At 44.6% G+C, this 15160-nt stretch overlaps 1 protein-coding gene across 4 annotated transcripts in view; it reads right to left on the bottom strand.

Moving 5' to 3' along the window:
- Positions 1–15160, bottom strand: part of LOC116939120 (ankyrin repeat domain-containing protein 13D-like) — a 57807-nt gene that overhangs the window by 11184 nt on the left and 31463 nt on the right. For 2 of the 4 annotated variants that reach the window (XM_032947098.2, XM_032947099.2), the window contains exons 9-12: positions 13407–13474; positions 9925–10055; positions 3788–3945; positions 2114–2329 (exon numbers count right to left, since the gene is read on the bottom strand). In XM_032947098.2, coding sequence (XP_032802989.2) covers positions 2114–2329; positions 3788–3945; positions 9925–10055; positions 13407–13474 — 573 coding nt within the window. The remainder of the gene's footprint in view (positions 1–2113; positions 2330–3787; positions 3946–9924; positions 10056–13406; positions 13475–15160) is intronic. The other 2 variants (XM_032947100.2, XM_032947102.2) reach the window with 1 other exon arrangement.

The following is a 15160-nucleotide window of genomic DNA, read 5'->3' on the forward strand; positions in this document are numbered from 1 at the left end:
GAAAAGCACCCGATCGCTGACCCCCTCTAAAGAACGTTCAGGATTTAATTTACCGGCAAAACAATAGTCTGCATTAAATCGGATCTACGCACCTCACAGCAGCTAAGTCCACCACCGCTTCCATCGCAAGTAACTATTCATAGAGTGCCCAGAGTGTGATTGTGATTGTGGAAACGCCGACCAGACCATCGACTACACAGCAACGAATCAATGTGTACTCCATTCATCTGAGGCATTGAAACAATCCATTGCACATCAACTGAAGCCAATCTCTGGTCAACTAATCTGGACAGACATATGAGCCGCTTTTCATCCAGCCATGAGCAAGAAGACTCACAGATTATCCCCTGCTCCTGTTTGTTGTTGTTGTTTATCCAGCAGGGAAGTTTTGAATATACGAATCCTAACTCAGTCCACTCCAGTCTCTGGTTGTGTTTCACAGTTTGTGCACACAAGCATTAAGTGCCTTAAACTAAAAGATGCACGTGTCAATGTTTCAGATGCAACATTATTGTAAATATTTATAACTTTACATTAAAACATACATTATTACATCAGTTTAAGGTGCCAAGTAAGTTGTACAGAGGGGCTCTCTCTCTCTCCCAATACCATCCGAAATGCACTTCAGAGAGATGGGTGTTTTTGTCTTTCTGGAGCTCCCTCTCATAGAGGCTCTTCTGCCAGCAGTGGCGTGAGCAAAGAATGCCAGGGCTGCACCTTCACCACCTTCGGACAAGGGAGTTCTGATGATGAAAGTGGAAAGTATTCTCAGTCTGTGTTCATGCTCAATGCGTCCCCTGCTTAAGTATTTTATTTACCCTAGGAAACCCTCAAGCAGAGTCTCAAGACTGTAATAATGATCGCTTTAAGCCAGTGGTTGTTAACCTGGGGTGCACGCACCCCCTGGGGGTGCAAGACGTGCCAGATTTGTTTAGAAGATAAATCATGGTAAACAAAAAACGAAGCACGGGCACGGAAGTATGACTACTTTCTTTCACCAAACCTATGTTTTTATTCACATTTTACTTTTTTTTACGATTGAGAACCAAAGGGGTGCAAGGATGCAGTTAAGGTCAAGAACCACTGCTTTAATAACATGACAACAGAACACAGACTGTAGAGTCGTTGTTTTTTTTTTTACCCCAGAATGTTTTATCCCGATCCTCGGGGGAATCTCGGCAGTCGACATCGGTGGCGGAACGATGCACAAAGCAATCTCGCAACAAGCTCTTGGGCCTCCCGCGAGGCTCAAGGAGGCCCCGCAGGTTCCAGAATAATTAACAGGGGTATGCCAAAAAACCAAGCTCAAAGTCGGAGAAATAAAAAAAAGATAATCATCCTGACAACACCATGAAAGTAAATTTAGTGAAATATAAGTCGATTATAATGTCTATTGTAATAAGTCTTATAATAGAGGTCTATTCACTAATTTCTCTCACTCATTACACCTCTCTGCTGTGCATGTCTCTTCTGTAATCTTACGAGGGGTTCATGAATGTGGGGGGCACCCAAACATTGTTTGTGAGGGTGGGTGCAATGCGCTTGCACCACCACTGACCGACACTTCACTCCAGTGGAAGTGCTGTACAGAGTACATAACGCGTCAATGTTATTTAACGTCACTAGACCTGAGCTGGCTGGGTGGCTCGGAGGTCAGTGCAGAGCTGGCACTGCTGACATCCTGGGTTGGTTTTAATCCTGCTAGTTGCCTGTGATTAAACCGAGTTCTTAAGTTTAGCGAGTTAATGGTCTCACAGCCAGGTCACCAGTGACTGCACAAAACACAAGTTAAATTAGTTATTCCTACGGCTAAAGTCCAGCTCGAAAATAAAATATCTATTTGAATGGCATGCAGTTAACGTGACTGCCATATGCCGAATGAGTAAGAAAGTGAGGCATTCTACTCTGAAAACCAGAGTTTACTTGCAGGGATCTCTGATATCCACATAGAGAACACAAAGGGTTGAACGGCTCCGCCAGAGATCAGAATTGACTCTTCAATTCGTGACACGATACCGACAGCATAATCGGGATAAAATTGAGGGGAAATCTATTAAATAAAAAAAAAGTTACTCGGTCTGAGCAAGGCAGAAGGAAAGAAGGTGAGAAAGACCTGGCTGGCTTCGACTGCCACGTGTGGATGCCATGTGGGGCTTGTGCCAACTCTCACTCCCTGAGCTGTTGATGCTGCCCAGGCTGGAATTGTCGCTGCTGGGTGACGACTGGCTGTCGCTGTCGGGGCTGCCGCATGCCGACAGCGCCTCGTCACCACTGCCGTTGAGGTTCCCAAAGGTGATGCGGGCGTTCAGAATATGAAAAAGTGGAATCTCTGCGGGGAGAGCGGAAGCCGCGGCGCTCCGGTTAGGACTGCGGAGCTTCGTCCCGGCGTCGGCAGTCCGAGAGAGCACGTCGCACGCTTGTCATCGGGAGCAAGACCATGATAACCTCTTTTGCTGGCAACGCCAAGTTAAATGCGTGCCGGTTCATTGTCGCGAAAGGCCATGCCGACACCACGGAGGGATGAGTTGCCACGCGGTGGCAGCAGATTAAAAGATAAAGTTGTTTAAAACCAAGAAGAAGAACACGTCTGTAAAGCTGTCTTATTGTTGCACAATGTCCTTGTGTGCTTCTCAAATTAAATTCCGTGTCCTTACGAAATATTTAACGTCTAAATTTTTATTTAAAGCTTTCGTGACTGCAGGGATTCATATTCTTGGTTCTTTCGGTAAAGTCACGTAGAAGGGAAACAATAAAATAATAAAGTATTGTTAATCTGCAACCCATTTAATCCGTCCATGGATAACCAAGACTTAACTACATAAAAGTAAATATATTTGATATGCAAATTATTGTTTGCCTTCTACGTGACTTTACCGAAAGAACCAAGAACATTTAACGTCCGTTTAGTTTTAATTGGTTTTCTAGTGTATAGTATTTGTTTGGTACGTCGGAACATTTCTGGAAAAATCGCACCGATGATGCTGGATGTAATTACCAGCGAAACGTCGTACTCAAAATGTAAATATTGCGGATTTACTCTCCAACACACCAGTGGGCTTAAGTAGTAGCTAATTGACATGTTTGTCTACGTGATGAACCTTACTAAATGGCTGCGTCGGGTGGTGGGCGGGTTAATGACAAATTTATATTTGTACGATCTAACCCCAAAAAAACTTTATTACTAATAATTTGTGCTCTTGACCGCTACATTTTGCTTGAGGTTAAACCTCGTGAGTGACATGCAAATTGTGGTTGACAGTGCATGCGAGTGATGCCTTTTAATGTACGTATATTGGGGCTGATAACAGACCCTAATGGTGTTTTTTATTGTTTCCTAAATCAATCATGTCACAAGTAAGGAACGGCTAATAATCAGCAGCGAAATAAAAAAAAAGGCATGAAAGATGCAATTCTTTATACTTCTGTTCCTATTTCTCATGAGTATTGTTAATCTGCAACCCATTTAATCCGTCCATGGATAACCAAGACTTAACTACGTAAAAGTAAATATATTTGGATACACACTGCATAGGTTTTCGTTGTTGTGCTTTGTAGCCCTTTCACTGCGCTCTCTCGGGTTGCCCTGCGTTGTTGTTCGGTATGACGTCCAATGTTTCGCTCCGAGGGCTGATAGCTTCTTCAAGAACTGGACAACCGAAGCCCCCCGGCACGTGGAACGAAACGTCGGATAGCGTGCTGAAACAGCCCAATATCACGTCGAGAAGAGCTATATACACGCGAAAAATATGTGTGTGTGTGTGTGTGTGCATATATACGAACTGCACACCAATCTTCACGGGAAAGCCGGAGGGAAGTTTTAAGGTGATGAAATCCCTCAGCTTGGCGAAGTGAGTGTAGCTGATGGCCATTAGGTCGACAATGGGCATCACTTGCTCCACCAAGGACAGCGGGTGGTTCTCGCACAGCCACAGGTTGGCCTTGAACCTGACGAGAGGCACGCGGGGACGCGTCCGCACACAGGTGCACGGTTACACAACGGGGAAAGGGGAAAAATCGTGCACAGGCGTGGATTCCGTGACGCTTCCCCCGGACACATTTACGAGCGGTTTGGAAGCCAACGACGGGTAACCGTCAAGGCAAAAATGCATTCGTGATCTTACAAGTAGGTCTTTTCGCTCTGGGCGTGTTCCAAAACCACACAAGGGGAGAGACGGTTACAAAAATAAAGACAAAGATCCCCCCCGGTAGCCTTTGCACCGTTGCGGCAAGTGCCTTCATTAGGCGAGCCTTCATTAGGCGAGCCTTCATTAGGCGAGCGCCTAATGAAGGCTGGCATGGCACACGAGGGGGCGAGTGGCCAGTACCACGCTAGATATATATACTGACACAAATACCCCATGTGTAGCCCTCAGATTGTCAGGACCAGTACTCTTTAGCGAAGTGCAATGATGGACAAACATCTTCCAATAAATGAATAGCAGCGTGAGGATGATAGGGGTCTGCAACCTCGCTCACGCGCGCGTTGTGTACGCGCCGAGTCGGATGCGCAATCTCTACACGGATTCACAATTACCCCTTAACGCAAGCGGACGAGCACACGCACGAGGCGGCATGGGCATCAAATGTTGCCATTCATGTGAGCGTCTGAGAATTAATGTCAGCATGCAGAGATGCATGTCTTTACAAACCGAGACGTACATAACAATTATGGGCCTTGACCAGGACACTTCTTTACACGTGCCAAAAACGTAAAAGTGCAACCACACATCCCTGAATACATATACAGGCAGTCACCGGGTTACGGAAGATCCGACTTACGGAATTCCGACTTACGGAACTCAAACTTTACGGGCACGCTCCTGTAAATCATGTTTTAACAAAAAAATCTACACGAGGAAATGTTTGCTTTAGTTACGTAAGCGCAAATAGTGCAGCGCGGTGAGGTTGCGGATGAATATCGCGGAGCGAGGCGTAAGGCGGGCTGCACCAAAATGCCGCCTTCAACGAGCCCGGGCGTCACGAGGATTTAAGGTCATTAGAATTGTTTCTAGCCTTACGTCATTATTTTCCTTTTGTAGCATTACGTAATTGTTTGTTTTCTGTACAGTATGTACTATGTGTGTGTCTGTGGGGAGCGGTACGAGCCCAGCGACCAGAGTTCGATTCCTGTTGACGGCCAACACCGCCGGTGACGATTATCTTGAACCGGCCCTGGGACTCCCCTAGGTCGAATCAGCCTTAAAAAAAAATCAGCAGACTACCTGCTGGATCTCCTCACTGTTTTGAAGAACAAAAGTGACCAAAGGTATTCGCTCATTTACCAGCTGCACATTCCCTATTGCCATACAAAAACTGGAGGAAGGGCCTTTGCTATTGATGCCCCCAGGGTCTGGAATGCTATTGCCAATAAACTGCAACTTGGATCACTACCTGTGAGATCTTCACTCAAAACTGCTCTACAGGAGTTGTACACCCCTAGCTGCCACCGTTATTCAGAATGGCCTGAAATCAAATGTATCATTTCGGTTGACCGCTGCAAAGTATGATCTTCAGTTTTGATTATAGGGTGCTGATCTTTAAAGGTGTATTGACATTTTTTGATTATGCTACTGATTCTCCTGCTGTTATGGAGTGACTCATGCAGCCAACTATGGCTGCAAAGTTTGGTCGTACATGTTATGTATATCGTTTATTGTTAAATTTGAATCACAGTTCCTATGAGCACTGTTACATTGTTTTTATGGATTTATTTTGGTGCTTCTGAAAACGTTTTGGTTTAGCCATGTTTGTTTGCTGTACTGCAGAGTTAGCCTGATAACTTTAATCTACATTGTCCGTTTTTTGTTTGACTTGCATCCCACTGGGATTTTTGCACACAGCGTTGAAATACGGTGTTTTTTCTGGAAGACTTTTGCTGTTTTTTCCAGGATATTTCTGTTGCGTGCAGTCCCTTTAAGATGTTTCTTGTTAATGTTTTTGTTTTGTTGCGGTTGCACCCGAGTCAATGGCTCACAGGGTTATACCTAATAAATGAAACTGAAAAATGAAACTGACAATGAGTACCTGGTGCGGTGTGTAAACATCGACACTGTGGAGACAAAGGTGGCCGGGCGTAGTGCTGGCCACCCACCCCCTCTTGTGCCGGTGCCGACCTTCATAGGTGCTCGCTAACAGCACTTGCCCCAACAGTCCGTACAGGTTATACGGGGAATCTATGTCTTTGTTTGAAGTTTAGGCCTAGCCTAATGCACTGAAAACATTCGGAATTGACTGCTTTCTGTTAATTAATATTAAAATCAAACAATTGGATACAGTGTATGTTCCATTAATTTAATAATGGGTTGTGTTAGGGTAGATATTCGATTAAATGAAACAATCATAGGAAGTGCAGAGCAATACGATACAGGTAGCGATAGAAAACGGATGACATCGCGATACAATACTGGGAGAAAACGGTAGGGGAGGCACAACGATTTCCGGCTATGGGATTTTATCTCGAGTTTCGGGGTAATTTGTTCAGTTCCCGACATAGGGAAAATTCGGGTTACGGAAACTTCTCGGAAACCTAACCCTTCCGTAACCCGGGGACTGCCTGTACAGGCCTTTGTCAATCCAAGAGGTTATTTTTGACCAGACATTCATATTCTTGGGTCTTTCGGTAAAGTCACATAGATAGGTTCAAAGAAAATAACAAAAAAACTATGACGTTTAGATCGCAACACAAGCGTCCAAGGCAAACTGTGTATAAGGGTTTGAAATGGGCGTAGCACAAATGTCAGCAGCCAATGATAATATAAGTGGTGGACATCCATACTAGAGTATGCCGGTCAGTGTGGGTTGGTGAACGTGGGGAGCAAAGAAGTGGGAGCATAGAATTACAGTGCAACAATGGATTTTTTTGCTGCACTGCCGCCTGTTAGGCACCACCCACATAGCTCCCAAAGCACATGGTGGTCATGCCAAGCATGATGGTCACGCATACAAGCACTATCCAGGCTCAAACCTGCTTAGATTCTGAAATTTGATGAGATTGGGTGCATTGTGGGTGATTTGGTCACAGGCACATTATATAGTAAAACTAACTAATTCAACCAGCACGATAGGAATTAAATAAGCAATTAAATATGGGAAGAAAAATTCACGCCGCTAAAAAAAAAATGAATATTACCCTTGTGGAAAAATAAGTCTTGTAGAATTGATCATTACTCTTTGGTTCTTTCGGTAAAGTCACGTAGGTGTAAAATAAAATAAATTAAATCACGACGTTTCGGGCACAACACAAGCGTCCGTCATCAGGTGGGACAATCACAGCAAGAAACAATTGCTGAAGTGGGCAAAAGGGCTGCCGCGACAAGAGGCTGTATTTGCCCACTTCAGCAATTGTTTGTGGGGTAGGGGAAGTGGAGCGTTGCTAGAGGGATTAGAAGACGAGCAAGGCAAATAGCGAGAGCTGTACAGTATAATTGTAAAAAAAGGTTTTGGGCGAAGATTAACATCATACAGAAGAGGCCTGCTCTGAATGAGAATCTATTGCCTGCCCTGCAGGAGGCTCATGTGTGATGCTTCTGATTTGTCCACCCTTGGATTAATTCGTCTCAAGACCAGCACCACATGTTCCACGCAGCACAGATAATTTTTCGTTTTCTGTCCTGGGTCCTTGGCGCAAGGGTCTATGAACTACTGACTGCCAGAAGACCATCCCGGCATCGTTATTATTACTGAAGGCACCAGGCCTGCCTTGGGGGTGACATGTGACGAAACGCCACCGAAAGGATTCTGCCGTGGTGTGCACTGGACTTGCATTCCAGAGATCGTCTGTTCGATCCCTCAACGCGGAAGCCGAGACAATGGCGCGAGATTCTTAAATTCCCCCCCCCCTCTGTCCACCAAAGCCGTCGATCGATCGGCGAGTCACATGTGGTGGCTTGTAAATTGTGGGTGCTCCAAAATCTTCCAAGGCGTATGACCAGCATAGGCCAAAAATACCCTCCAGAGGGACTTTTAAGTTCCCTCTAGTGAAGGCCCTTCCGCCAGGAGTGGTGCGAGCAGGCAATTGCAGGGCTGCACCTTTACCTCTTAACCATCCGTTACTGCCAGCTGCAACCGTGAGTTTTGCCGAATATAAATTGCGACGAAACACGAGCCTGGTACCATGTGCCGATGGACATTAGAGGTTGGGAACAGAAAATCCACGCGAATTCCAATTTGGCACGAAGGTCCTTCAGCCCCAGCCAACTGGGGGTCCCCGCGTGGGGGGGGGGGGTGAAGATTTATATCGGGGGTAAGAGTCGGGGGAGGGGAGAGAAATAACTAACATTAAGGGAAGACGAAGGGTAGAGGCAAAGGGGGGAGAAAAAGGGGTGCCGTCAGAGTGTTGAACTGTTTTTCTCAATTGAATTTCGACAAAAGCTGCCTCGGTGCATGTACATGAAGCGGATGGTGTAGTCGTGCGGTAACGTCACGAGTGCAGTTTCATAATTTTTGTTGTAAAACAGTTGTCGACATCCTGGTAAACGTTTGGCTGAAATGCGTTACACGATTCGCATCGCTTATTTCTAATTTGTTTAATTTACGATCCTGTACACACATACGAGATGTTAGACATAGACTCACGAACTTTATAACATCCTACACAGAAAGAATGAGACCACATGTTAGCACACTGACCGATTGTAAACGCGTGCAAATGTACTGCGTGTAATACTACACATCTGCCAGTGCGCTTAAATGATAATTCCCAGAATATTGGAAAAAAAAAATATTCGAACAGCATTGGCAAACTTCGTGGAGAAAAAAGAAGAAAACTAAAATAAAGTTAGATGCAGTGGCAAGAGGAGCAACGCTTTTACTGCAATCCCATTGATTCATGGGTGACAACACTGGTCGGTGCCATGCGATATATGAACTTGAGTTTGATTTCCTGCCGTGGCGAACATCAGTGGTGAATATCTAAACTGGTCCTCGCGCTTCTCTTCACAAGAATAACCTCCATTCGCCACCAAGTGGCGGTTACGTTACAACAGCAATTTAGCCAGGCTGGGTGCAGCCAGGCGAGCGACCCACGCTGGCGAGATGTTAACTACCTCGCCCGGTATACAGGAGGTTGTGGGTTCGATGCCGACCCTGACTTTGCCTGCTGCTGTATATTAGGAGTTTGCGTGTTCTCCCCCGTGGTTGCGTGGATTTTTCTCCGGGTCCTCCGGGGTTTTCCCTCCACATTTAAAAAACAATGCGTTTGGATTATTTGGCTGCTATTAATTTCCACACGATAGGCCACTTTGTTGAGCCATGATTTGTGGCCAGGTCGCTTCTAAAAAAAGAGCTACATAGCTCAGTGAGCCTTACCTGGTCAAATAAAAAGATAGACCGTGAACCCACATTAAGTTTTGAAGTGTCACTGGCAGGTCACGGGACAGACCCAGATGCTACGGGTTTAGGAACGTATCGTGACCAGCACGGTGAGGTGATGGTCAAAACTATCCCATTTACTCACATCCAGCAGTGGATTGACGGAGGGCTGAACATTATCATAATAATACGTAACATTAATGAGATCTTCTTTGGTTCTTTCGGTAAAGTCACGTAGAATGAGAATAAAATAATAAAATTAAATAAGACAATAAAATACTCACGACGTTTCGGCCACAACACAAGTAGCCTTCTTCAGGTGAAAGAACAGAAGTGTCGGGACGACAGAGCTTAAAAGACGCTACGAATCTTAACAGCGTTCATTCAAGCTCTGTCGTCCCGACAGTTCTGTTCTTTCACCTGAAGAAGGCTACTTGTGTTGTGGCCGAAACGTCGTGAGAATTTTAGTGTCTTATTTTATTTTATTATTTTATTCTCATTCTACGTGACTTTACCGAAAGAACCAAAGAAGATGAATCCTTGCAGTCACGAAAGCTTTAAATCGAAAATGAATGAGATCGTGCCAGCCGTGTGCCGCGGGGAGGGCAGCCTCACCGCTGCGTCTTCACGGTCAGCTCCACCGGGCGTCCGATGTCGCGGCCCCCGAGCGCGAAGCGGGGGTTGAAGTACTCGGCGGCCGTGATCGCCGTGGGATTGGTGGGGCTCGCCATCTGCGTGATCTGTGCCTGGGTGGTGGAGGAGGTGGAGAGAGACGGCCACGGATCGCGGCGCAATAACGAGGGGCTGCCGTTGGGCTCTGAAGTTGTTGCAGGTTTTATCTCCCAACACAACCGGTGGTGCTGAAGTAACTAATCAGTGCGCGTTGTTCACGTGACAAACCTTACTGATTTGCTGTGTTGGGTGGTGGTGGGTTAACGACACATTTATATGATCTTGATTTGAAGCTTTCGTGACTGCAGGAATCCATACTCTTTGGTTCTTTCGGCAGTCACGTAGGTAGAAAATAAAACCAAAATCGCCTTGGCCTTGGCTCAAAATAATAATTTTTATTTAGTTTAATTTTTATACCTACGTGACTTTAGCGAAATAACCAAAGGGTGCGGACACATTTATGTTTACGCGGTTTAACCCACAGACCTTGATTATGAATATTGGTCGCGAAAGCCTACGTTGTCGCTTTCAATTCAAAACGCCTCTCGCTCTCTCTCTCCGTCTGCTTCTTCCTAAGCACCGCTCCACTTGGGAGAACTCTCCCCGCCGTCTAGTTTCCAAAGTTCTTTGAATCGCCCTGGCTCAATTAATAAGTTCTTACAACCGCCTTGGTTTAATTGAAGACGTTTTTACAATCGCCTTGGCTCAATTAAGACGCGATGACTGCAATTGGGCCTTTGTGCCTGTGCTCCCAGCAACCGTTATTAAAGTACCGGTACATTCTCGGTGGAGTCGATGACAAACCGTGGAAAGTTAGGCAAGGCTTAGTCTGCAAGACTTCGTTTAGTTGTCTTAGCCTCTGGGCTAGTTGACTCATTTCGTCTACTATTAGTTATTAAACGTAGCTGAAATGTACATCACCCCCTCCCCCCACCACCACCACCGTTTTACACAAATGTCAAATTTGTTAGTAAAATCATCTCGGTTTGCGCCATCATTCAGAATATATAATTTCATCTCGTCGGTCACAGTCGTGCTTATGTTGGTGGACAGTCAATCGTCGCTGTGACCCTTGGTTTTATTCAACTCGCAGTAATTTTCCGACTCAACCACTTTGCTGACGAATATTTTTCATCGGTAATTTTCCTAAACAAAATCAACGATGGAGGTGCGCAAACAATACCGCTTGTAAAATGATCTCCGCGCCGCAGGAATCGCCACTTTCCTTCCCGAGAGGGTTAGAACGTCGAGTCACCGTGCCACAGATGCCGTGTTTTGTTTACAGTCTAGTAGATTTACTGACCTTTTCCTTAATACCTTCATGTTTGCCATCAGTTTATAACAAAAAAAGGGCTTAATCCTGAAAGGACAGGTGTAATCGCTTTAGTGCCACTGGATACACATCATCGAGACCAATGATTGGTTTAAAACAATTGCCTTGCACCCCCGTAGCTGATAATTGGAAAAGCATTCCTGCAACAATCTTTCACGGTTTGGGAATAATTCTTCACTCTCCATCCATTTGCAAAATCCCAGTTCCCTAACCTTGAGCGACAATCTGTAAAAGCAATAAATGTGGCCTGTCTCATGTTACCGCGTGTTGTTCAAAACGAACCTCAGACTGCGAAAAGCACTTGTGTTTAAAGCAAGACCGTAGCCATGGAGTCAACATTGGGGGGGACCAATTCTTCCAGGGTGTCTGGGGGTCCCAACCCAGAAAAATATCTAAATTAGAAAACTAATTTCCTGCCTAAAATATAAAAAAATTCACGAACACATGGGATGGACTTTATTTTTTTTTACAATGTCTAATCGTGTATTGTATTACATTGCTCTGTTTTTACTTTTTTTACCATTTCTTGTTTCATTGTATGTAATGGCAGAGATTATAATATGAAGACAAGTCCAGATATTGTGGCCAAGTTTTAGCAAATTGTTGTTTTTTATTTACATAGCATAGCAATTATTATTTTATAGCAATATATTGGGGGGGGGGGCATTTTGAGCATATTTGAATATTGGGGGGGGGGAGGTGCCCCCCCCCCAATATATTATAATTACGGCCTTGGTTTAAAGCAAAGCTGCTATTAATCATGAAACGAATGTTTTTAATTGCAATTCATTTTGTACAACACTTTGGTGGCCAATTATTTTCAGAGCTGCAGTCAAGCGACTTCAGCTGTGGAGTATTGATCGCATACATGTAATTCCTCACCCTATATTGCAGGTGCTTTTGCCTATGACCACATGACCCTGAATGCACCCAGTCTGATCAGACTTAGGAAGCTTATGCAGAGTTGAGCTTGGTCAGTGCTTTGATTGTGAACTGTTTTAGACTAAACTATAAACCATTTTAAACTATACACTATTTTTTTATTTCATCAGGTAAGGCCCACTGAGCTATATATATATCTTTCTTTTTCAAAAGTGACCTGGCCACCAATGATAGCTCAACGAAGTGGATTATCACGTGGACACTTATCACAGGCAAATACTCGAAAAGCGTGTTTATAAATGTCGGGTGGAAAACCGGAGGCGTCAGAGAACAAATCCACACGACCAGGGCGAGAGAGAAGACACTGAAACTCCAAATATGCAGGCGTCAGGGTCGGGATCGTACCTACGACCTCCTGTATACCAGGCGAGATAGTTAACATCTCGCCACCGTGGCGTAGCTATCCGTGGTTGTGCCGTATTGCTCTTTTGTTGTGCTTGAGTCGTGCCGCGTGTTGGGAGCTCCTCCGGGAATTGTAACCGCCTCTTTTCCCTCCAATGTACCTGTTTACTAAGCTTTTCACTTTCAGTGACAAAACGACTCTCAGCTAATCCAAAACTCTACAAGAATAAAGACGAAAGCGCTCGGTACAGGAGTCAATGACAGTAATACATTACATGTATAAAGCGCCTTTCTGCAAGGTACTCAAGGCGCTGTACATCAAAAGTAATGAATTCATGAATACAATGTTGGCCAAAGGGAGTGAAAACTAAATTTACAGAAAATAATTACCTGGTAAACATTTTTCACAAGCGTGCTCAACAGCTGAATAAATTTGATTTATTTCTTGGCCGTGATGACGTTCTACCAAATCCAACACTAATTTTCAGCAGTAAACTTTATGCGATTGAGAAATGCTAAAAATAAGCCTTTATAAACCGAGTCTCACCCCTAAAAGCAGCGCCAATGTATTGTTTCCCCCCCTCAACGCCAGTCAATCTTCCATTAACAGCTCATTAACCAGCTGTAATCAGATATAAAAAAAACTGCAACGTGTTTCATCCCTGTCAATCTGACAGACTTGACTTCAAACATTCCGCAACTGTCAATTGCGTGCGGTGGACGCGCGTGCGCGGGTTTGTGTGCGACGTTTAAAAAAAAATTGCATTTTTGAAACGAATGAAAGAGGTGAATGAAAGCACACACACACCACATTGTTCGAGCCGACATGCTGCTCGGCAATCCCGAGGAACGACTGCAGGGGGGTGGTTTTCACTCCTGCAGGTAAACAAAACAGAATAATCTCGTTGTAATGATTACACTCGCTGACAAGGTGCACCACGCAGCAGCGTTTCTCAAAACTTCAGTCCACGCAAATCTCGCCTATGTTCGTCGCATGCGCCTGATAAATCCATGGATCTTTAATATCGTGTAGCTGGATCTAGGAGTATGGATCTAGGATACCTGTCAGGAACACGATTCTTGAGAAATTCTGAGAGGTACAGCAGGACTGGTGTTCTCTGCAGCCCTGTTTGTAAGGCAAGTATTTTAAAAAGATAACCTCGACTGGTAGCCAATGCAGATCCCTGGGCAGTAGAAGAGAGACGATGTGCTCTGGACAGGCCTCGCTGTGTTGGTAATTGTCATTGCTCCACCGTGGAGGAGTTGCGGGGTGGTAATGCCTGGAGCTCAACGAGACGCTCGTATACAGTACGACGTGCCATAAATATAACTGTGTAAATTATTGAGTACATTTACAGCCAATTTTTGTCAGTCCACTGCTGGATGAAGGCCTCTCCGCTCTTTGCAAGTTGTGGTGGTTGTTTTAAATCGCACTTCGCACCGGCCGTTGAAGGTTGGTGAAGGCAAGGAGCATAAATGCGGGGGGCATAGAAGTAGAGTACAACAATGGATTTTAGTGAACTGCCAACAACGCAGCCTCGCATATATATACAGTGCATTAAATCAAGAAGAGCACAGATTGAACGCATTAACATGCATGTATGTTGAACTTCTTTCACAACGTACGTAGCCACCCGTGCTAATCGGAGGTGCAGAAATATATACATAGCTTATCGCTGTGTATATAATTTTAAGGAATTTTGAAATTGAAGGAAAAGAACAAATCACATTGTTGGGTTTTTTTTAAAGACGCTCACAAATTACGTTTTTATTCCAGGGAAAACCATATTGCACAAAATTTGCTAACCAATATTAAACGGTAACCGAAAACTGCTTTTGTGGTTAGCTTTTAAAATGTAGAAAGTAATTATTACTTTATATATATTTACAAAAAGATGTTCACTTCAACTGGGAAGTTGGCAGATTAATTCCGCACCATCTGCACGAATATTTATAGACAGACAGAAAACTAATTTGGAGACTTTTATTGCACATAATCTTACAAAAAAAGAGTGAAGAAACATCTTGATAAGATGTATTCTTCCTCAGTTATCCCATATCTTACATCAATTTTTTGAAGTCCTCCAAAACTCCCCACTGACGTTAGTCAGTGTTCCAGGTTTTAACGTTTCGTGGATGTGACATCTAATTTGGCTGGTCCAAAAACATTATTGACGTTTCCCTAATTTTAGGAGCACATCAAGCAATGCGACCTATTAAATGCAATCATCGTCATAATTAGCCATGATCACTTCACTGCTGGATTAAGGCTACCCTGAGCCGCCATCATCTCTCATGATCCACCCAAAAGAACTGATTTCATCGTCCCATCTCCTTGGTGGACATCCTTTCAGTTGCGTTCCATTTGTTCCTGTCACTCCGTTTTTGTTCTTGACCGTTGGCCATCATCCCCGCTCGCCCTGACCGCGACCTGCTCTGCTCAGGCCCACTTGCTTATCTCACCCGTTTGAACGACGTCGTGAACCCCAGTGTATATACTCGCATATCACCCACATGTTCCTCTTTCTGTCTCTCGGTGTACGTTTTAGCCACGCATCACTC

The sequence above is a fragment of the Petromyzon marinus genome, chromosome 5, assembly GCF_048934315.1.
Source record: "Petromyzon marinus isolate PM22_M1 ecotype Great Lakes invasive population chromosome 5, UKy_Petmar_22M1.pri1.0, whole genome shotgun sequence".
Classification (NCBI taxonomy): domain Eukaryota; kingdom Metazoa; phylum Chordata; class Hyperoartia; order Petromyzontiformes; family Petromyzontidae; genus Petromyzon; species Petromyzon marinus.